General features: G+C 45.2%; 1 protein-coding gene across 7 annotated transcripts in view; it reads right to left on the bottom strand.

Annotated features, from left to right (window-relative positions):
* Positions 1 to 24,623, bottom strand: part of BCLAF3 (BCLAF1 and THRAP3 family member 3) — a 148,272-nt gene that overhangs the window by 25,922 nt on the left and 97,727 nt on the right. For all 7 annotated transcript variants that reach the window (XM_069761505.1, XM_069761507.1, XM_069761508.1 and 4 more), the window contains 3 exons: positions 17,876 to 17,939; positions 13,884 to 13,999; positions 12,699 to 12,807 (listed from right to left, as the gene is read on the bottom strand). In XM_069761505.1, coding sequence (XP_069617606.1) covers positions 12,699 to 12,807; positions 13,884 to 13,999; positions 17,876 to 17,939 — 289 coding nt within the window. The remainder of the gene's footprint in view (positions 1 to 12,698; positions 12,808 to 13,883; positions 14,000 to 17,875; positions 17,940 to 24,623) is intronic.

Here is a 24,623-nt window from a genome sequence, read left to right as displayed (position 1 = left end):
CGACATGCATGTAGCAACTTTTTGTGTCGAGTTGCATGTGACAGGTTAGTGTAGCAAGTTGTGTGCAGCAAGTTTTGCGCATTGCCAGTTTTAGGGTATGTGCACACGTAGAATTGTCCACTGCGGATTTGATAAAGCCGCAGGGCAAAAACACAACGTTTTTCCTGCAGATTTATAGCGGATTTACCAAGGTTTTTGTGCGGATTCCACTGCAGTTTTCTATAATGGAGCAGGTGTAAAAACGCTGCGGATTCCGCACAAAGAATTGACATGCTGCGGAATGTAAACCGCTGCATTTCCGCGCAGTTTTTTCTGCAGCATGGGCACAGCGTTTTCGGTTTCCCATAGGTTTACATTGTACTGTAAACTCATGGGAAACTGCTGTGGATCCACAGCTGCGGAAACGCCGCAGATCCGCAGCAAAATCTGCAACGTGTGCACATACCCTCATAGGCTGAGTATCTGATTTTTTTTTCTTTCTCCATTTTTCCCTTGCTCAAGCATTTATACATTAAAAAAATAGCAGCAAAACCCTTAAATCATTAAAGTATCCTGTTGATATTTTTTTGTTACTGGTATTTACTGACTTGTATAGCGCCATTATTTCCACTGTGCTTTACAGCAATCATAGTGTAATAACAATAAATGGTGTTATATAGTGACCCGCATGCAATAAACTAAGTATGGGTATCTACTATATAATTGTCTAAGGGTCATTTCCGTCTGTCTGTCCTTCTGTCTGCCACGGTTATTCATTCGCTGATTGGTCTCGGCAGCTGCCTGTCATGGCTGCCGCGACCAATCAGCGACGGGCACAGTCCGGAAGAAAATGGCCGCTGCTTACTCCCCGCAGTCAGTGCCTGTCGCCCGCATACTCCCCTCCGGTTACCGCTAACACAGGGTTAATGCCGGCGGTAACGGACCGCGTTATGCCTCGGGTAACGCACTCCAGTACCGCCGCTATTAACCCTGTGTGTCCCCAACATTTTACTATTGATGCTGCCTATGTGGCATCAATAGTAAAACGATCTAATGTTAAAAATAATAATAATAAAAAAAACCCTTATTCTCACCTCCCGCCGTCGCATCCTCTCCTGGGCACTGCAAGCGGCAGGTTCCGCTTCCAAAGATGCTATGGGAGAAGGACCTTCCATGACGTCACGGTCATGTGACCGCGACGTTATGGAAGGTCCTGCGCTCATACCAATCTTGGGACCGGACACCGCACACAAGCGCCGGAACTACAACGGGCTCTTCGGATGGTGAGTATGTTTATTTTTTATTTTTTAACCTGTTACATACGTGACTGGGCAATATACTACCTGGCTCTGTGCTGTATATTACGTGGCTGTGCAATATACTACGTGGCTGGACAATATACTACGTGGCTGGACAATATGCTACGTGGCTGGGCAATATGCTACGTGGCTGGGCAATATGCTACGTGGCTGGGCAATATGCTACGTGGCTGGGCAATATGCTACGTGGCTGGGCAATATGCTACGTGGCTGGGCAATATGCTACGTGGCTGGGCAATATGCTACGTGGCTGGGCAATATGCTACGTGGCTGGGCAATATGCTACGTGGCTGGGCAATATGCTACGTGGCTGAGCAACATGCTACGTGGCTGGGCAACATGCTACGTGGCTGGGCAATATACTACGTGGCTGGGCAATATTCTACGTGGCTGGGCAATATTCTACGTGGCTGGCCAATATACTACGTGGCTGGCCAATATACTACGTGGCTGGCCAATATACTATGTGGCTGGCCAATACAGTATGTGACTGGGCAATATACTACGAGCACATGCATATTCTAGAATACCCGATGCGTTAGAATCAGGCACCATCTAGTAATGTTGATAATCTGTCATCAAAATACACAACACACACAGACACATAAATATATATATTGTACTGATTCAGCTCTTTTTTACATATGGTAGCGTTCACACAGGCTCGCGGTATCTTTGTCTAAACTGGCAGATTTATTAAGGTTCATAAGTCTGCACCATAAACAAATGTACATTCTTCCGGCATAAAGCAGAGACAAAATGACAATAGTCTATACAGCAATATGGCTCAGCTATTTAGATATCACAGGGCTTTATCCCGCTCTGATCAGGGCTGAAAAGCAAAATAGGCCTTTCCACCTGTCCACACAGACCAAGACTGAAGCAGCTGAGCCGTAAATAAGCCGTTCAACTCTTGGGGTGGAGATATGGGAGCAGCCAGTCTTCGCCATCTCTGGCTGCTCCTAAAAACCCGGACCAATGCTGCCCTATTAAAGAAAAGTCTCAGCGCTACTGTGCTAGAGCTTCACACATTGTGTGCACAGAGCCTTATCTGTGGTGCGTTTTGATTATGTGCAAGTTTTGTGTGAGGCAACTTTTGCATGTGTTGCAACTTTTGTGCATGTGGCAATTTTTCCGCGCGTGCAAGTTTTGCGTGTGGAGAGTTTTCCATGAGGTGAGTTTTGCGTGAGCCTAGTTTTGCATGTGGTGAGTTTTGCATGTGGCGAATTTTGCGCGTGGCGAGTTTTTAGCAGTGACTTTTGTGTTTCAACTTTTATGTGGCGAGGTTGGTGTATGTGTGGTGAAATGTGTGCTGAGGGTGGTATATGTGTTCAAGCACGTGGTAGTGTGTGGCACCTTTTGTGTGTGTGTTCATATCCTCATGTGTGGTGAGTATCCCATGTCAGGGCCCCACCTTAGCAACTGTACGGTATATTCTCTTTGGCGCCATCGCTCTCATTCTTTAAGTCTCCCTTGTTCACATCTGGCAGCTGTCAATTTGCCTCCAACACTTTTCCTTTCACTTTTTCCCCATTATGTAGATAGAGGCAAAATTGTTTTGTGAATTGGAAAGCGCGGGGTTAAAATATCGCCTCACAACATAGCCTATGACACTCTCCTGGGCTCCAGAAGTGTGACTGTGCAGATGCCAATCCCGGACACACAAACACACACCACACAGCTTTATATGTTAGATACCATGAGGAAAGACACCTTAAAGGGAAGGTACCGCGTTTGTAGGTCATTAATTAATCACTGTAATGTAGCATAACATGCTGCTATAAGCAAGTTTGAAATGCATGTGAAACAGATTTCATGTGTTATATGAGTTTAAAGAATGCACTGGAGGCTGATATCTTGGTTTTGTAGCAGTAGCAGGGCACTATCAGTGTCAGATTATGGCACCCCATGGACATAGGAGATAATAGACTGGCGCTGACCCTATCTGTAACATTGCAGCAGCATTAGCAGGGAGCTGGGCACGCCTCTGTGGGCTGCACAATTCACTGCTGTAGGTGTGACTAGCTGCCATTTTATTATAGCCCAGTGCTATCTGCCGAGCTCCACTTACTCTCTATCGCAGGACAGAAGAAGCCCTCACTGCTCCTCTGTACTCTAAGCAGGCACACATCCTCTGCTCCTCACATGCTGCCCTGTGTGCTTCTCCTGCTGTGTCTCTGCCTCCCCCTCACACACAGTCCCTGTGATCTCAGGTAAGCTGCACTCACAGCCTGCAGAGAGGGAGGTGACACCTGGAGAGAGAGCAGGGCAGCTGACAGGACAGGGATTAAGGTGGGGGAAGGGGGATGGCAAGAATGTTATTCACAAAAATGCTGCTGAGTCCACTGTGTTCTGCTCCTCTGTAAACAAGCTGTGCCTCTGATGCAGTAACTGCTGGTGATAGCAGGTCACAGGGCAGTCACACACAAAATGGTGGTACCCTGTGATGCTGCTCTTCATTCTGCCCCAGGGATATTAGACCACCCAAAAGGGGAGGGAAATGGTGATGTCAGCAGTTACTGCCCCAATTTTCCAGCAAAGAGTAAAGCTGCTAAATGTTACTATAGCTGCTTGAGGTCTAAAACGGAAACTGCTCCCCCTAGTGGTAAATATGTATATTTGTAGAAAAATATATAATATTTTTCATATAGAAATGTTTGCAAACAGTGCAAACATTGCATTAATACATTTTAATTACTATTTTAAGCTTAATTTAACAAAAAAACAAAAATACAAGAAAACTGGTGGCACCTTCCCTTTAAACATTGCCGACAGTAATGTCTTTACTCTTAGGCTGTGTGCACACGTTGCTCTTTTTTCGTGTTTTTTTTTTGTGTTTTTTCCCGATAAAAACGCTATAAACCCGCAAAAAAACAGCATACAATAAGCATCCCATCATATAGGATGAATTCCGCATGTTTTGTGCACATGATGCCTTATATTCCGCAAAAAAAAACCGCATCGCGGTAAAAAACGCAGCATGTTCTTTCATTTTGTGGTTTGTTTGTTTTTTTTGCGGATTTCCCACTACAAAATGCATTGGGAAATGTCCGGAAAAAACGCATTAAAAACGCGGCAAAAACGCATGCAGATTTCTTGCAGAAAATTTCAGATTTTTCTCAGGAATTTTCTGCGAGAAATCCTGAACGTGTGCACATAGCCTTAGAATTGCAATTGTTTGAATTTTTTTTTTTTTAGTATTTTTGGTGCCGGATTACAATCTTTCACTTTTTCTCTGATTTCTGCAGACTAATTCTTCCTCTCACTGTGTAATCACGCTCCTGTGACCATGACTGGCATGATTTGCAAAAGCGACGTTATATATACAGTTGTGTGAAAAGTGTTTGCCCCCTTCCTGATTCTTTTGCGTGTTTGTCACACAAATGTTTCCGATCCCCAAACAAATGTAGATATTAGACAAAGATAAAACACGTAATCACAAAATGCAGTTTTTAAATGAATGTTTTTATTATTAAGAGAAAAAGAAATCCAAACCTACAGGGCCCTGTGTGATAAAGTGATTGCCCATAAACCTAATAACTGGCTGGGCCACACTTAAGGTACCGTCACACTAAGCGACGCTGCAGCGATACCGACAACGATCCGGATCGCTGCAGCGTCGCTGTTTGGTCGCTGGAGAGCTGTCACACAGACAGCTCTCCAGCGACCAACGATGCCGGTCACCAGGGTAAACATCGGGTTACTAAGCGCTGGGCCGCGCTTAGTAACCCGATGTTTACCCTGGTTACCATCGTTAAAGTAAAAAAAACAACCACTACATACTTACCTACCGCTGTCTGTCCCCGGCGCTGTGCTTCTCTGCTCTGGCTGTGAGCGCCGGTCAGCTGGAAAGCACAGCGGTGACGTCACCGCTCTGCTTTCCGGCCGCTGTGCTCACAGCCAGAGCACAGAAGCACAGCGCCGGGGACAGACAGCGGTAGGTAAGTATGTAGTGGTTGTTTTTTTTTACTTTAACGATGGTAACCAGGGTAAAGATCGGGTTACTAAGCGCGGCCCTGCGCTTAGTAACCCGATGTTTACCCTGGTTACCAGCGAAGACATCGCTGAATCGGCGTCACACACGCCGAATCAGCGATGTCAGCGGGAGATCCAGCGACGAAACAAAGTTCTGGACTTTTTTCCCCGACCAGCGATATCACAGCAGGGGCCTGATCGCTGCTGCGTGTCACACTGGACGATATCGCTAGCCAGGACGCTGCAACGTCACGGATCGCTAGCGATATCGTCTAGTGTGACGGTACCTTTAGAAGCAACAACTACAATCAAGCGTTTGTGATAACTGGTAATGAGTCTTTTACAACGCCCTGGAGGAATTTTGACCCACTCATCTTTGCAGAATTGTTGTAATTCAGCCACATTGGTGGGTTTCCGAGCATGAACCATCTTTTTAAGGTCATGACACAGCATCTCAATTGTATTAAAGCCAGGACTTTGACTAGTCCCTTCCAAAGCTTTAATTTTGTTTTTCTTAAGCCATTCAGAGGTGGACTTGCTGGTTTGTTTTGGATCATTGTCCTGCTGCATAAGCCAAAAGCACTTCAGCTTAACCTCTTTCTGACTTATGACGTACTATCCCGTCGACGTGGTATGGACCCGTTTGACCACCGATGGGATAGTACGTTATCACTGATCAGCCGCGCTCATGGGGGGAGAGCGGGCGAGTGCCAGCTGACTATCACAGCTGACATCCGGCGCTATGTGTCACGGACCGCTCCTGGCACATTAACCCCCGGAACACTGCGATCAAACATGATCGCAGCGTTCCGGCGGCATAGGGAAGCATCGCGCAGGGAGGGGGCTCCCTACGTGCTTCCCTGACACCCTCGGAGCAACGCGATGTGATTGCGTTGCTCCAAGGGTCTCCTACCTCCTCCTCCCTGCAGGCCCCGAATCCAACTGACCGCGGGGCTCCTTCCGGCTCCTGCAGGGAGGTGGCCTGCAATCGCCTGCTCAGAGGAGGCGCCAGCAAGCCTACTGCAGTGCCTGTCAGATCGCTGATCTGATACAGTGCATTGCAAAGTGTCAGATCAGTGATCTGACACTTTACCATGAGGTGCCACACTGGGACAAAGTAAAAAAAAAAAATATTTACGTGTGTAAAACAAAAAAAAACCTAAATAAAGAAAAATATATATATTGTTCCAATAAATACATGTCTATATGTAAATAAAAAAAAAAACAATAAAAGTACACGTTTAGTATTCCCGCGTCCATAACGACCCGACCTATAACTTTCCCACTAGTTAACCCCTTCATTGAACACCGTAAAAAAAAAAAACACTAGGCCAAAAACAATGCTTTTTCACCATACCGCTGAACAAAAAGTGGAATAACACGCGATCTAAAAAACAAATATAAATAAACATGGTACCGCCGAAAACGTCATCTTGTCCTGCAAAAAACGAGCCACCATACAGCATCATCAGCGGAAAAATAAAAAAAGTTATAGCCCTCAGAATAAAGCGATGCAAAAAAATTATGTTTCCTATAAAATAGTTTTTATTGTATAAAAGCGCCAAAACGTTAAAAAAAAAAAAAGATATAAATGAGGTATTGCTTTAATCGTACTGACCCGAAGAATGCTTTATCCATTTTACCAAACGCGGAACGGTATAAACCCCCCCCCCCCCCCCATAGAAATTGCTGTTTTTTGTTCATTCTGCCTAAAAAAAATCTGAATAAAAAGCGATCAAAAAATGTCATGTGCCCGAAAATGATACCAATAAAACGTCAACTCGTCAAAAAACAAGACCTCACATGACTCTGTGGACCAAAATAAGGAAAAAAAAATGATAGCTCTCAGAATGTGGTAACGCAAAAAACATTTTTTGCAATAAAAAGTGTATTTTAGTGTGTAACAGCTGCCAAACATAAAAACCCGCTATAAATAGTAAATTAAACCCCCCATTATCATCGCCTTAGGTAGGGAAAAATAATAAAATAAAAAAATGTATTTATTTCCATTTTCCCATTAGGGTTAGGGTTGGGGCTAAAGTTAGGTCTGGGGCTAGAGTTGGGCTTAGGGTTTGGATTACGTTTACGGTTGGGTTAGGGGTGTGTCAGGGTTAGGGGTATGGTTAGGGTTGGGATTAGGGGTGTGTTGGGGTTAGGGGTGTGTTGGGGTTGGGATTAGGGTTAGGGGTGTGTTGGGGTTGGGATTAGGGTTAGGGGTGTGTTGGGGTTAGGGTTGGAGTTAGAATTGGGAGGTTTTAACTGTTTAGGCACACCAGGGGCTCTGCAAATGCAACATAATGTCCGATCTCAATCCATACAATTCTGCGTTGAAAAAGTAAAACGGTGCTCCTTCCCTTCCGAGCTCTGCCATGTGCCCAAACAGTGGTTTACCCCCACATATGGGGTATCTGCGTACTCAGGACAAATTGGACAACAACGTTTGGGGTCCAATTTCTCTTGTTACCCAAGGGAAAATACAAAACTGGGGGCTAAAAAAAATCATTTTTGTGGAAAAAAAAAAAAAAAAAAAAAAGATTTTCATGGCTCTGCGTTATAAACTTTAGTGAAACACTTGGGGCTTCAAAGTGCTCACCACACATGTAGATAAGTTCCATGGGGGGTCTAGTTTCCAAAACGGGGTCACTTGTGGGTTTTTTTTTTTATTGTTTAGGTACATCAGGAGCTCTGCAAACGCAACGTCATGCCCGCAGACCATTCCATCAAAGTCTGCATTCCAAAACACCACTTCTTCCCTGCCGAGCTCTGCAATACGCCCAAACAGTAGTTTTCTCCCACATATGGGGCATCAGCATACTCAGGACAAATTGCACAACAACTTTTGGGGTCCAATTTCTCCAGATACCCTTGGGAAAATACAAAATTGGGGGCTAAAAGATTATTTTTGTGGAAAAAAAGGATTTTTTAATTTTCACGGCTCTACCTTATAAACTTCTGTGAAGCACTTGGGGGTTCAAAGTGCTCACAACACATCTAGATAAGTTCCTTAGGGGGTTTACTTTCCAAAATGGGGTCACTTTTGTGGGGTTTCCACTGTTTAGGCACATCAGGAGCTCTCCAAACGAGACATGGCGTCCCATGTCAATTCCAGCTAATTTTGTATTGAAAAGTCAAATGGCGCTCCTTCCCTTCCGAGCTCTGCCAGGTGCCCAAACAGTGGTTTACCCCCACATATGGGGTATCGGCATACTCAGGACAAATTGTACAACTTTTGGGGTCTAATTTCTCATGTTACCCTTGGTAAAATAAAACAAATTGGATCAGAAGTAAATTTTTTGTGAAAAAAAAGTTAAATGTTCATTTTTTTTAAACATTCCAAAAATTCCTGTGAAACACCTGAAGGGTTAATAAACTTCTTGAATGTGGTTTTGAGCACCTTGAGGGGTGCAGTTTTTAGAATGGTGTCACACTTGGGTATTTTCTATCATATAGACCCCTCAAAGTGACTTCAAATGTGATGTGGCCCAAAAAAAATGATGTTGTAAAAATGAGAAATTGCTGATCAACTTTTAACCCTTATAACTACCTAACAAAAAAAAAATGTTGGTTCCAAAATTGTGCTGATGTAAAGTAGAAATGTGGGAAATGTTACTTATTAAGTATTATGTGACATATCTCTGATTTTAGGGCATGAAAATTCAAATTTGGAAAATTGCGAAATTTTCACCAAATTTCATTTTTTTTTCACAAATAACCTCAAATAATGTCAAGGAAATTTTACCACTATCATGAAGTACAATATGTCACGAGAAAACAATGTCAGAATCACTGGGATCCGTTGAAGCATTCCAGAGTTATAACCTCATAATGGGACAGTGGTCAGAATGGTAGAAATTGGCCTGGTCATTAACATGCAAACCACCCTTGGGGGTAAAGGGGTTAAGGTCACAAGCAGGATGGCAGGACATTTTCCTTCAGGACTTTTTGGCAGACAGCAGAATTTATGGTTAAATTTACCACATCAAGTCTTCAAAAGTCCGGAAGCAGCAAAACAGCCCCAGACCAACACACTACAACTACCATATTTGACCGTTGGTATGATGTTCCTTTTATGAAATGTTGTGTTACGTCTACGTGAGATGTCTGAGACATACACATTCCAAAAAGTTCAACTTTTGTCTCGTCAGTTCAGAGAGTATTCTCCCAAAAGTCTTGGGGATCATCAACATGTTTTCTGGCAAAACTTTATATGCCCTTTTTGTTCTTATTGCTCAGCAGTGGTTTTCATCTTATTACTCTGCCATGCAGGCCATTTTTGCCCAGATTCTTCCTTATGATGGAGTCATGAACAATGACCATAACTGAGGCAAGTGAATCCTGCAGTTCTTTGGATGTCGTTGTGGGGTCTTTTGTGACCTCTTCGATGAGTTGTGGCTGCACTCTCTAGGGATAATTTTGGTTGGCCAGCCACTCCTGGGAAGCTTCACCACTGTTGCATGTTTTCACCATTTGTGGATAATGGCTCTCATTGTGGTTTGCTGGAGTCCCAAAGCTTTAGAAATGGCTTTATAATCTTTTCCAGACTGATAGATCTCAATTGCTTTGTTTCTCATTTGTTTTAGAATTTTTTCTAATTGCGACATGGTGTCTAGCTTTAGAGGATATTTTGGACTACTTCACTTTGTCAGGCAGGTGCTTTTTTAAGTGATTTCCTGATTGAGAGCAGGTGTGGCAGTAATCATCGGAGTGGCTAGGGAATTTGAACTCCGCATCCCAAAGATGTGATAAACCACAGTTATGTTTTAAGAGAAGGCACAATCACTTTTTCACACAGGGCCCTGTAGGTTTGGATTTCTTTTTACCTTCACTTAAAAACTGCATTTTGTGATTACTTGGGTTATCTTTATGTAATATTTACATTTGTTTGGTTATCTAAAACATTTAATTGTGACAAACATGAAAAAGAATAGGAAATCAGGAAAGGAGCAAAAACTTTTCCCACAACTGTATATTAATATAATATTTTATACACTTGTGGCAATGAGACTCAATGAAAAACCTAAATTCGGTGATTAAGAGGTGTCTTCCATTACAAACATTTGTGGAAAAAATGGTTTATCATCACCAGGACATCACTGGTGTCAGATCATGAAATTTCTTCAGTCCTAAATATCCCACAATCAACTGAGTGATATTATTGAAAAGGGGAGGTGCCAAAGCAACTTCACTACAAGCTGGAGACCATGTAAAGTTACATAGCAGGGTTGTCGAACGTTCAGCACATAGTGGAAAAACAACACCAATATTCTGTCACCACTCAATAACTGGAGAGTCCAATCCTCCTCAGGTATTTTTAGTATAAAGTATGCACCAGGAGCATGTAAACCTTACATCACCAAGAACAATGCCAAGCATTGGATGACATGATGTAACGCTGCCACCACTGGACCTCTGGAGCAGTGAATTAACTAGAATACTCCACAGCAGCCACCATACAATGTATGAAGATGCGGCATTCTGCTCCATATACTGCTTACGTCTTGCTGCAGCAGGAGCAGTCACCACTTCAGTGACTGGGGTGTTGGACCTCCACTGATCTCATTTTGATTACCTATACTACATGTAGGTTATCAATATGCAAGTCCCACACAACCCCTTGAAGTGTTAAAAACAAAGACAGAAAACCTGCTGTGACTCATGAAGGCGGGTGGCAGCTTCATTTTATTTCTCCTGCAGACTAAAACCAGTGATTAATTTCTCCATCATAAAAAAGCGGCACAGAATAGGAAAGTGTGAGTTGGTTTGGTGTCAGTGAGGGCTACTTAACATTTATGCGGAATGAAAGGCAAAATGTATCTGGGTGTAGTTATTAAACAATCAGATCTCGCTAAGATGACATCCAAAGTCAACGTGCTGAGACCTGAAGAGTGAAATGAAAATTTCCGGCATTAATTAGCAATCCTTCATTAACCCAATGTATAAACAAAGAACTCCCTTGTTTTAGGCTATAAACATTACATAACGTGTATAAAAAAACATAGGTGATCTAATGCAATCCTCCATGGGGCAGACAAAGATGACACGAAACGCAGAGGAAAACAAGGTTTGCTGGCAAATAAACGGACTCAAATAAAAAACTGGAGGCCAGTCCAAAGAAAACAACTTTCTGCACCTCAATGTCGGAAGGGTGGGCTGTGTCTGATGCAACTCTGGTGCCCAGAGACCAGGCACTGTTATTAGTGGGGTACATAGCAGTGCCCACCACATTAGGGTGGATACATTAAGAAGCAGTAAAGGGTGAGGGGGAACTCCCATGAGGACAACCCCTCTGGTGTTTAGGTGATCTCTGTTCGCCCAACAGTCTGTGTATGGGGGCGCCGGATGACTAATGGCGCATGTACATTTCAATTGCATTGTTTCCCCAAAGATAACCAACCAGCCAACATGTCAGTTGGCGGCTTTCTCATAGAGAACATAGGAGTTCTCAGCTGATCGAGTGCTCCGAGAGTCAGCTGACATTGCTGCCGGCCAAACAATCGGCTGAAGCATCTTTTTTCTGACAGTCATCTAATGTGTACGGCCAAACTAAAGCCCCCTACACATTAAACTAATATGTATGAAGGCTTTAGATTGGCAGAGCAGAATTTCATCAGCTAAACCACCTTTAGAAGCTAGTTCCAATCAGGTGACTGGAATGGCATGTCATCAGAGACACATAATAATGATCATGTGCCGTTCCACCAATCACAGGTCTAAATGGCCCAATAACCGAAGAATGGATTATGGCTTCCTGTCCCGATGCGGACCACTGGGGTAGCCTGAACCAAAGGGGTTTGAAAGGATGATTACACTTCAGTTTACCATTTTAAAATAAAACCATTAAAGATGTTTTTTTGTCACATGTTGGACAATCCCTTTAACATTATTGCATGTTTATGGCGAGGGTATTTTACCCAATTCCTCCATAAACATGCAGGTTCTTATCTGCCAGGAATCATCTCTATAAGAACAGGGAAACTGTCAGACAACTCTGGGGCCACTTATCTTCCAGGTCCAAAGAATAAAACAAAGTTGACATGCCTTCACGCAACCCAAGGACTTCAGGTGTCTATGGACATCTAAAGTTTTCAGAATGTACAGTAAGTCAAGGCCCAAAAGAGAGGACTTTTATATGGATATTAAGTTAGTGTGAGAATCTGTATTACTGAGGTCACTGTGATGGTAAAGATGGACGTGCACAAACAACTTAATAAAAAAGAACCTTATTTACAGATTAGTTCCTGGTTTAAGCAGTTCTCAGAAGGCAAATCAAAGCAAGCTGTGTGCAGACATTGGGTCAGCAAATGCAAGGCGATTCCAGCTCTGAATGCGGCAGAATTGGGAGTGCAGCTCAGAAGGCAAAATATTATGATCCAGACAAAAATGCAACGTTAAATAGTTATGGAGAATGCATAAAATCCCACTTACCGGAGGCCGGCCTGTCGACCTTCGGAAAGGTGTTCTGTCCCCTCTTGGCATCTTTTCATATTCTCTCGTTTCATTATTATGCGGTTTGTAATAGCTGTCTGGAGCTTTACTTAAAAGTAGTAAAAAAATAAATAAAAATTATTCAGTACATATCACTATACAAAAAATGATTTCTGTGGCGGGGGACCCAAAGGTTGGACCCCCTGTGATCATTAAAGGGTTCTCTTTGGGGTGTGAAAACGTTCGGCAAGCAGTGCAGCCTGCCTGGGTGGGATTTGCTTGCCGGTCGTCACGTGACAGCATGTGATTCGCACACTTTTTTCTACTGAGTGAAGCAGATAAGTAGCTACTCAGCATGTGATCGTGAGTATACAAATGAGAATACTTGAGGCCACATGATGACTGCTCAAATCAGAACGCTGCCTCCTGAAAGCTTTCCCCAGGGTGCAGAAACCCTTTAATGATCACTGGGAGTTCAACCTCGGGGTCCCTGGCAACAGAAATCATTCATGTATAACATATTCTAGACATCTGCCATTATTATATGACTCTATGGGGAAATTATACATAAGAACTAAAAATATGATTCAATTTACCATTAGAAAAACTATTTATGTGGTTATTCAAGTCGAAACATCTCAAAATCGAGCCCTGATCTATATGTCTGAGTACATTACATCATGAGTGCTGTATAACCCCGGCCTCACCACGCATTGGCTGCTTTCTGCCTATGCACAGTGCACACAGAGCTGCCAATCGGACGTGTGGGTGGGGTTACACAGATCAGCATTCAGAGCTCTGGTAGATCTGCATCAAAGAAAACAGGGATTTTTTTTAAACGGTAGAAAGCAATAGAGTAAGTGAGAGGTTGCTGGAACTGGTGAGTGTCTTTACATTACACTGCTCTCGGACCGGGTAGCACAAACCTGCTTACAGATTCCCTTTAACAAAAATATGAGTGTGGCCAAAAGTGACACAATATAATGTGGTTTAGGCACGGCTAATGACTCTTGGCCTGCAACCGCAACTAAAAAACACCTTGATATATGCCAATCCATGCCACCCACACAGACAATTAGTAAGATTAGCAACTTGATTGTTTTGTCATTTTTAATAGGAGGTTTTCAATGGCTTTGAAAACATAAGATTGACTATGTGTAAGTACAATAGGAAGAAAAAGTTAACCTGTTACACAAGCCAACACTGGCATTGCCGTCCTCTTCACTGTGGAGTCTCTGCCTTCTTCTCCGCTCTATATCGTGACGCAAATCATTAGGATCTTCAATTACTCTGTGGCTTGTCTGGAAAACAAAGAACTTAAGGTCATTCATTTTTCATGCATTAAAATTTTACAAAAACCTTTCTTTATTCCCGAATGAATGTGACTAGACCTTCTTTTTCATTGAATGTTTTTTCCCATTAAAGCCAATCTGTCAGTAGGATGAACCCTGCAAAATAGTCTTTATGGACAGGCAGGTCATAGGAAGCTGAATAAAATGATAAACTTGACATCTGAGACCTAATGTCTTATTCCAGGGAAATTTTCTTAATGTGCAAACCAAATGATAAGACCTTTGGGCTTTGAGTTACCAGTGTGAGACATGTAATGACTGGCAGTCTGATCTACCTGCCTCACACTGGTAACTCCCCCTTTCATTTCAGTTGAGCTCTGGAGGCAGATTATCAGGAAGATCTGCGTCCCGCCCAAAGGTCTTATCATCACTTGGATTTCTCTGGAATAAAGGTACCATCACACTAGACGATATCGCTAGCGATCCGTGACGTTGCAGTGTCCTGGCTAGCGATATCGTCCAGTGTGACACGCAGCAGCGATCAGGCCCCTGCTGTGCTGTCGCTGGTCGGGGAAGAAAGTCCAGAACTTTGTTTCGTCACTGGATCTCCCGCTGACATCGCTGAATCGGGCCGCGCTTAGTAACACGATGTTTACCCTGGTTACCATCGTTAAAGTAAAAAAACAAACGCTACATACTTACCTACCGCTGTCTGTCCTCGGCGCTCTGCTTCTCTGCTCTGGCTGTGAGCACAGTGGCCGGAAAGCAGAGCGGTGACGTCACCGCTCTGCTTTCCGGCTGCCCGGCGCTCACAGCCAGAGCAGAGAAGCAGAGCGCCGAGGACAGACAGCGGTAGGTAAGTATGTAGCGTTTGTTTTTTTACTTTTAGGATGGTAACCAGGGTAAACATCGGGTTACTAAGCGCGGCCCTGCGCTTAGTAACCTGATGTTTACCCTGGTTACCGGGGACCTCGGGATCGTTGGTCGCTGGAGAGCTGTCTGTGTGACAGCTCTCCAGCGACCAAACAGCGACGCTGCAGCGATCCGGATCGTTGTCGGTATTGCTGCAGCGTCGCTTAGTGTGACGGTACCTTAAGTCATCAGAGCGCAGGTATAAAGGTGTCTTTGTATTCAACTTTCTTTGACCTTCATGATCATATAGACGACTTAGGAGAGTTGATCCCCTTTTAAGGCTAAAAGAAAAATTTGATATAGAACCCTATTCACTTCATCACAAGTATTTCTTGTGGTTTTTTTTCTGTTTTAACCACAGGGTTTCTATACAAGTCTGTCTTCTCCATCACGCCAAGTGATTTAATCAACTCTTTGACACGTGTGATCACATCACAAGTGCGGGAGTACTATATTCATGAGAGTGACAAAAACGCTATTTCTATTGTAGCAGTGGATGAAGATGTACACCACCACTATTTACACAGGGGACTTCGGCTACCTCATTTGTATGATTGGTAGGAGACCCAGTGACTAGACCCAAAGCAATCATACATTTATCACACAGTCTGGGGATAAAATAATAATCATCATCAACATAAACCACAGGAGTTTACAGTAGGTGATAAAATTATTTAGTGGGTAAATCCCTTTGAATTGGTGTGTGAACTACAAGGAGAATGTGAGAATCCTGTATCCTTTAATAGAGTCATCTCAAGATGTATCTTCCAAAACGCATCACTCCCACGTTCCTACTTTGCTAGGGGTGATGTGCTCCTAAAGATTGACAGTTTAGACCAGGGACATGGCCACACTGCTGGTCCAAATTGTGCTCTCTCTGTCTGGCTGCTAGAACGATCCAGCCAGCTTCAAAGCGACATGGGCTGAATGTAAAAGTATAGCGCCTGATCTTGTCACACGCTTGATATGTAAAGGGGTATTCCCATCTCCAAGATACTATTTCAATACGTGGCAGGTGTAATATCATCAAATATCTCCAACAAGAAATGTAGTACAGTTCTTCTAATTCCCTGACTCTTTCCTCATGTGCAGGCATTGCAGGACCTTAGGTATCTATGGTTACGACCACTGATTTAGTGACAGTTAGCTAGTTGCTAGTGGTCATAACCATGGATACCTAAGGTCCTGCAATTACTGCACATGAGGAAAGAGACATAGCGAATCAGAAAAACTATACTACATTTCTAATTGGAGGTGTTTGATACTACATACTGGGATAGGATTTTAAGAAATGAGAATACCCTTTTAAGTAACCCGCTGGGTATGCAAGGTGGTGAGTAACCCGGGCAATGAGCTGTACACTATTTTAAAATCCCTTCCGTTACTGAGAGCAGGGGAAAACATTAATAAGGTGCAAATTGCAAAGTTTCTTATTTTTACAAGCAATTATATTTATTATGCTTAGCTTATATAGCGCTATCTTATTCCGCAGCGCTTTACAGGTTGCACACATTATCATCACTGTCCCCGATGGGGCCCACAATCTAATTTCCCTATCACTATGTCTTTGGAATGTGGGAGGAAACCGGAGAACCCAGAGGAAACCCACGCAAACACGGGGAAAACATACAAACTCCTTGCAGATATTGTCCTTGGTGGGATTTGAACCCAGGACTTCAGCGTGGCAAGGATGCAGTGCTAACCACTGAGCCACTGTGCCCACCTTTTAGATTTGTCAGCTTTTATATATTCCACAGCCAGTTGTAAGGTTTGTGTGTTTGAGTATACCCATTTTATTCATTTATAGCACACCCATAGAATATACTATAAACGTCTGAAATAACAGATCGAATCTCTAGCATGCCAACCTAATGCGGGCAGTAGCTATTGTATTCACCTCTATATACACTGATAGCGGCTACTGGCGGGCGCCATTTTGAAATGGACTTTTTTTTTTTATACTATCTGGATAACCTCAAACACATTTATTATTATCACAGTAAACATGTGCTTATGCTGCAGCGCAGGGGCCAAGGCCGGCTCTGCCTGCAGAATGTTTTTCCCCTTCAATACGTACAAGTATTCATTATGTAAACTAGAAAAAAAAACAAATCTTTTTCTAGAAATACTCTTCATCCAGTCCATTATCCTTGGGCGAGGACCAGACAGGTCACTTACAGCATGAAGAGGCAAACATGAGGCTGGTTGACAGTCACTTGCGCAATAAAAACAAACCAGCAAATTCCACGAAACAGACATTGCTCATTATGGCCGTATTTCACAAGGATCGTGCCTCATCCTCCACAGCACGAAGCGAACGCTATACCCTATTCAGTCACCATGCACGTCACAGATATTTTGCAACACAAAAGCATGCATATTACAAGACCGTGTGTCTATGTATGTATATAACAAACATTATCTGTGCACACGTTGCAGTTTTGTCGCTTTTTTTTTTCTGTGCCGATTTGTCGTATATCCTGAAGGATTTCCTAGTGCCAGAAAAGTGAATCCTGAAGACTCATTCATACGTTACTTATTGTTTGGTTGCAAATTTGGCACAAATTGCAATCTATAGCATGTCAATCCTTTCAGATTTCCCCCATAATAAAGAGCGGTGAAAAATCTGCAAGAAAAACGAGCGTATTTTACACAGAATTTTCCTGCTTAGAGATGCAGAAATTTTGCAGAAATTTCGGCTGCAAATCTGTCCAGTCAGATAACAAAATGGTTTCAGTCTTGGTTACTGGCAGAGAACAGGAAAAATATGGACTGTGGGTAGAATATAAAAACTGATCCCCGAGGATAAGTAGTACCAAGACCTAAGATTGCTTTGCCAACAAGTACAAGATGAAGTGAGGCTCCTGTTCCAGTTGATCAGGTTTTAAAGCTCTTGTTTCCGAATTCCCTCTTTATCAGCAGATCACCATGTACATACACACAAACACACACAAGGAGCAGACTAATATTTACCAGTGTAATTTCTGCTTTGTGGAGAGCCTTGTTCTGGAGATCTTCCAGAGAGATATCAATTCTCCTGCCAGGACAAAAGATTACAAGAAAAAAACAAATAATAAACTTTAAAAGTACAATCTGCAATATTTCTCCAGCTAAACCATGCTTCATCTAAGAGATTAATAAAGCTCAAAAGGGCAAACAATCATGATAATGGCACAACAAATGCAATATATACAACACACTCAGCTAGTGAAAAAGGCCGGGCATTATCTCTACAGATGTACAATTATTCCTGAATAATCCAATAAATAAATGTACATCAAAGTAACAGATGTGCCCGGTCTCTAACCTCTGCTGCTACAGGTCTTTTTTTCTTTTTTTTTTTTTTTACAGCTTTTAGTTTACACCTCTCTTTCCATTTCAACTGTCTCAGTGTGCCAGTATGTACTGTTCATATTATATTCCCTTGATTGGTTATATTGTATTATTATAGAGGGGATTTTCCATTTTCCATACTGGCCAGTTACCGTATATATACTCGAGTATAAGCCCGACCCGAGTATAAGCCGAGACCCCTAATTTTGCCACAAAAAACTGGGAAAACTTAATGACTCGAGTATAAGCCTAGGGTGGAAAATGCAGCAGCTACCGGTAAATGTCAAAAATAAAAATACACGTCAATAAAAGTAAAATTAATTGAGACATCAGTAGGTTAAGTGTTTTTGAATATCCATATTGAATCAGGAGCCCCATATAATGCTCCATACAGTTTATGATGGGCCCCATAAGATGCTCCATATTAAGATATGCCCCACATAATGCTGCACAAATGTTGATTATGGCCCCATAAGATAATTATTATTTATTTATATAGCACCATTGATTACATGGTGCTGTACATGAGAAGGGGTTACATACAAGTTACAAATATCACATACAGTAAACAAACTAACATTGACGGACTGATACAGAGGGGCGAGGACCCTGCCCTTGCGGGCTTACATTCTACAAGATGAGCCATAGAGATATTTGCCCCATATAATGCTGCACATGGCCCCATAAGATGCTCCATAGAAATATTTGCCCCGTAAAGTTCTCCACAAATGCTGATTATTGCCCCATAAGATGCTCCATAGAGATATTTGCCCCATATAATGCTCCACAAATGGTGATTATGGCCAAATAAGATGCTCCATAGAGATATTTGCCTCATACAATGCTGCACAAATGTTGATTATGGCCCCATAACATGCTCCATAGACTATTATGCCCCATATGCTGTTGCTGCAATAAAAAAAAAAAAAAAAAAAATCACATACTCACCTTTCGTTGCTCAGGCCCCCGGCACTTGCTATATTCACCTGTCCGCTTTCCACCGCCGGGCGCCGCTGTGTCTTCCCCGTCCTCCACACTGACGATCAAGCAGAGGTCGGTGCGCACACTAATCGCGTCATTGCGCCCGCTGACCTGAGCATCACTGCAGAGGACGTGGAAGACGGAGCGGCACCGACGGTGGAACAGGTGAATATTGCGCACTGCCCCCATCATACTCACCTGCTCCTGGCGCGGTCCCTGCTTCTTCGGGCGCTGACAGCTTCGTCCTGTATTGAGTGGTCACATGGTACCGCTCATTACAGTAATGAATATGCGGCTCCACTCCTATGGGAGTGGAGTCGGGTCCATATTCATTACTGTAATGAGTGGTACCATGTGACCGCTCAACACAGGAAGAAGCTGCCGTCGTCTGGTGAAGCAGGGACCACGCCAGGAGTAGGTGAGTATAATTAGACAGCCCCTGCTCCCTCTCCCCTGCCGACCCCTGGGAATGACTCGAGTATAAGCCAAGAGGGGCAATTTCAGCCTAAAAAAATGGGCTGAAATTCTCGGCTTATACTCGAGTATATACGGTATACTATTTGTATGAGGAGTCCTTTGACTTATAGCCTCTGTATATAAATTTCAACTCTGTATTTTGGGCTTGAACGGATTGGGTCAGGACACAGTGGTGTCCCTCATGAGAGGTACTTTGTGGGGTTTTTTTTAAATTTATTTAACTGTTTGTTACTAATAAAGATGAAATGTTTTAAATATGGTTCTCGGGTGTTTTTTGGGGGCTATTTATCAGTAACCTGAATGTGTTGTATATATCTTTAAGAGAATGTATAATGTGCCTGCATTCAACTAAAAAGGACATGTGGGAGGAGCTGGTGAATAAATCAGCCAATCAGCTTCACCAGTAGAACTGTCGGTAATGAGGCTTGACTGGAAGTAGTTTATTCCCACAATGGTTCTTCCACAAGTCCTTTTCAGTTGAATGCTGACACTGTATAAAAGCCCAAATATGGCATTTGAACTTCTACCCTTAATCTCTAAGCAACAATGATATACAGTATATGAAAGGATAAAACATTGAAACATTGTCTCTCCATCCCCCTTACACAATGTCATTTCTACAGTACAAACAAATCAATTTGAACAAAGCTTTGTTCAAGACTAAAGGTACCGTCACACTAGACGATATCGCTAGCGATCCGTGACGTTGCAGCGTCCTGGCTAGCGATATCGTCCAGTGTGACAGGCAGCAGCGATCAGGCCCCTGCTGTGCTGTCGCTGGTCGGGGAAGAAAGTCCAGAACTTTATTTCGTCGCTGGACTCCCCGCAGACATCGCTGAATCGGCGTGTGTGACACCGATTCAGCGATGTCTTCACTGGTAACCAGGGTAAACATCGGGTAACTAAGCGCAGGGCCGCGCTTAGTAACCCGATGTTTACCCTGGTTACCATCCTAAAAGTAAAAAAAACAAACAGTACATACTTACCTACAGCCGTCTGTCCTCCAGCGCTGTGCTCTGCACTCCTCCTGTACTGTCTGTGAGCGTCGGTCAGCCGGAATGCAGAGCGGTGACGTCACCGCTCTGCTTTCCGGCCGCTGTGCTCACACAGCCAGTACAGGAGGAGTGCAGAGCACAGCGCTGGAGGACAGACGGCTGTAGGTAAGTATGTAGTGTTTGTTTCTTTATCGCCTCTCATTGGGGGACACAGGAACCATGGGTGTATGCTGCTGCCACTAGGAGGCTGACACTATGCAAATAAAAAAGTTAGCTCCTCCTCTGCAGTGTACACCCCACCGACTGGCATTATACTCTTCAGTTTAGCTTAGTGTCAGTAGGAGGTGGACACGGGTCTTTTATTAGACCCTTATCTACCTCAATGTGCGTCGTTTTCTTTCAGGTTTTTTTCGGAAGGGATACAGGGTGAGCAGTCACACCTGTAGTCCCACAAAGTGGACTATGAGTACGGCGTGTACTGCCACCCCGTATCCTCATAGATCCCTCTCCAGGACTAAGATCCTAGCACACAAGCGTGCTCAGAAGTCCGGTCCTGGCCCCGTCCCCCACCCACTCGCCTACCAGAGCCTGTCGGTCGGAGGAGACGAGGACGTCCATCACAGCTCCGTGGACGTCTCATTCCCCTCAGGTTAGTAACGGCGTGGGATGTTTAGGTGAGTATTTCCCCTCCATTCCCCCGGGATCTTTTCTCCAGATGTCCCCCGGTCCTCCCTCATGGCGTTTATTTTAGAGGGATCCCAGGGACAGCCACAAGGGCTGTAACTCATTTTCCTCCTAAGCTCTCCTTCATTGGCGGCCGCACAGCCACAATGTCTCCCTTATAGAGTCTCAGCCTAGCAGGCTGCCGCGCCGCTCCCCCCTGCGGTCTCACTTCTCGGCGGCCACAATGTGTCCTGTGTCTGCACGGCATCCTTGGCAGGATGCCGTGCCACTTACTTTCTGCGGCGCTCCGGCTCCGCGATTCTCCGGCGGCACTTCGGCGCCACGATTCTCCGGCGGCGCCAGCCTCTAATTTAGGTCCCGGCTTCTGCCGGGGCCTACTTCTGGCGCCGCGACCCCGCCACTTCCACTTTCCCGGGCGGCTCTACTCAGTGCCTGCGGTGCACTGCTCCGGCGCCGCGGTTCCCTTCTCCGGCGGCGCCGGCCTCTACTTTAGGTCCCGGCTTAGGCCGGGGCCTACTTCCGGTCCCGCGCTCCTCTACTACCGCTTCTGCGGGCGGGCTTTTTCCCGCCCGACATTCCGTGCCCTGCCCACCGGCGCTTCTATTGCTGACTCCGCCCCCTTCTTCCAGGGACAACGTCTGTGGGCCCTCACCGCTCCTCAGGAGCAGGTGCTCACGCAGCGCGACCCTCACATCGCCACCGCACTAGGACTACAGCACCTCAGGGCAGGAGTTCCACCTTCTTTCATCGGAGACCCACCGCAAGCGGAACATCTTCCAGGACCAGGGTCCGTGAGTAGCTGCACTGCAGACTGACATCCCCTCTGCCCCACTGTCCCCTAACCCGCCGGCATTTTCTTCAGGGACCTTCTCAAAATGTCTACCTCTTAAAGGGGGCCGCTCTCGTCCTCCTGCTTCTTCCTCATCTGTCTTAGTCAAGTACTTTGCATATGTCAGTCCTGCAGCAACCCGTTTGTTCCCACTGCCCAGGATCCCCCGGGCGATCCACCCGAGAGTGATCCCCCCCCCATCCTAGGCTGGGCCTCCTCTCTGTCCCAATCGGTGGCCGATTTAACACGGGTGTCTCAAACCCTGGTGTCCGTGCTGGATCGGTTACCCCTGCAGACCCCCGCAGTAGCCAGCGGGACGCAGGAAATTCCGTCCGAGCCATCCACGGCTAGCCGCAAAAGGTCCAGACAGGAACGCCGGTCTGAGTCCTCTTCTTGTTCCATCTCGCCACTCGGTCCTCCCGATCCTCCTCCCCTGAGTCAGGCGAGGCGTTTTCTGATGTCCCCTCGGAGGATGTTTCGGAGCTGGATTCGAACCAAATCGCTACCATGAGGGATATGGTTCTGAATCTTATTGGAGCGATAAATCAAACCTGTGGCATCAGAGTCCTCTACGGAACCCGCAGATCAGGCGGTTTCGTTTAGACGGGCTAAACCACCTTCCAAGTTTTTCGCTCCTCACCCAGAATTCGAGGAGATTATGGCTAGAGAAAGAGAGAACCCGACCAGACGCTTTCAGAGAGGAAAGCGACTTGGCGTGTTATATCCCTTCTCTTCGGAGCTCACCGCTAATTGGATTGCTTCTCCTTCAGTGGACCCTCCAGTTTCCAGACTGTCCACCAACACGGTTCTCCCACTGTCCAGCGGAGCATCGCTGAAAGATTCTAACGATAGGGTCATAGAATCTTTCGCGAAGTGAGCCTTTGAGGCGGCCTCAGCTAGTCTTTGCCCGGCCTTCGCTTTCACTTGGGTTTCAAAATCCATTTCCAAATGGGCCAAACAGCTCCGTCAGGGCATCCTGGACGGGGTTCAATCCGGACAGCTGGCGGAACTTGCCTACCAGATTTCTCACGCGGGTGAATATCTGGTCTCCGCCTCCCTGGACGCCGCGTCTTGTGCGGCTCAGGCGTCCAGCAACGCGGTTGCCATCCGCCGAACCGTTTGGCTTAAGGCCTGGCAGGCGGATTTGTCTTCTAAAAAGTCCCTTACCAGCCTTCCTTTTCAGGGGTCTCGTCTCTTTGGTTCTAAGCTAGACCAACTCATTAAGGACGCTACAGGGGGTACGAGTTCCCTTCTTCCCCAGGCCTAGCCTCGACGCCCTCCTCCTAGACGTCAATTTTGGTCTTTTCGGTCCTTTTGGCGCTTCGCGGCATCAAATTCCTTCTCCCAGCAGCAACAGGGTAGATCCTCCAGGTCCAGGACTGGAAGGACCTCCTCGGCATGACTCGACTAGTAGCCAGGCCACTTCCCAGGCTGGGCGGCCGTCTCTTCTTCAGGGACGTCTGGATCTCCTCAGGAGAGGACGCTTGGGTCAGGGAAGTTGTATCCTCGGGATACAAGATAGAGTTCCTTTCTCGACCCCGGGATCATTTCTTCGAATCCCGACCTCCAAGAGATTCCGCTCTAGTTCCGGGTTTCTTCGCAGCCATCGCGTCTCTCCTCATAGACGGGGTAATCGTTCCCGTCCAAGAAAAAGAACGGTTCAGATTTCTACTCAAACCTTTTTGTAGTACCGAAAAAAGACGGCAGAGTGGGTCCCATTCTGGATCTCAAATTACTGAACAGGAGAGTCCGTCTAAAGCACTTCAGGATGGAATCCCTTTGTTCGGTAATCGCTTCCATGGAGGCTCACGAATTTCTGTGTTCCATAGATGTTCAGGATGTCTACCTCCATGTTCCGATATTTCCAGGACATCACCGATTCCTGCGCTTTACGGTGCTCCAGGAACACTTTCAGTTCGTCGCCCTGCCGTTCGGTCTTGCATACCGCCCCAAGAGTCTTCACGAAGATCATGGTGGCACTGATGGCCATCTTGAGGGTCAGAGGTCTGGGTCTTTTTCCATACCTCGAAGACATCCTCATCAAGGCTCCGTCCTTTTCTCAGGCCCACGAAAGCCTGTCCATCGTTGATACCCTAGCCCGTTTTCAGGTGGCTGGTCAACCGGAAGAAGTCCTGTCTTATTCCTTCTCAGCGCATCATCTTTCTGGGCATGCTCTTCGACACCCGTCGGACCAGGGTCTTTCTCCCCGAAGTCAAGAGATCCATTCTTCGTCAGGACGTACGCGTGCTCCAGGGCCCTCGGCCTCCCTCCCTCCGATCGGCCATGAAGGTTTTGGGGAGGATGGTAGCAACATTGGAAGCGATTCCCTTCGCCCAATTTCATTCTCGACCTCTTCAGCAAGCCATCCTGTCTCAGTGGAACAGGTCTGTCTTCCCCATGGACCGCCCGATCCGACTCCCCC

Source organism: Ranitomeya imitator, chromosome 3, assembly GCF_032444005.1.
Source record: "Ranitomeya imitator isolate aRanImi1 chromosome 3, aRanImi1.pri, whole genome shotgun sequence".
NCBI classification, from domain to species: Eukaryota; Metazoa; Chordata; class Amphibia; order Anura; family Dendrobatidae; genus Ranitomeya; species Ranitomeya imitator.
The sequence above is the reverse complement of the archived record's forward strand: the minus strand, read 5'-3'. Positions and strand labels throughout refer to the sequence as shown.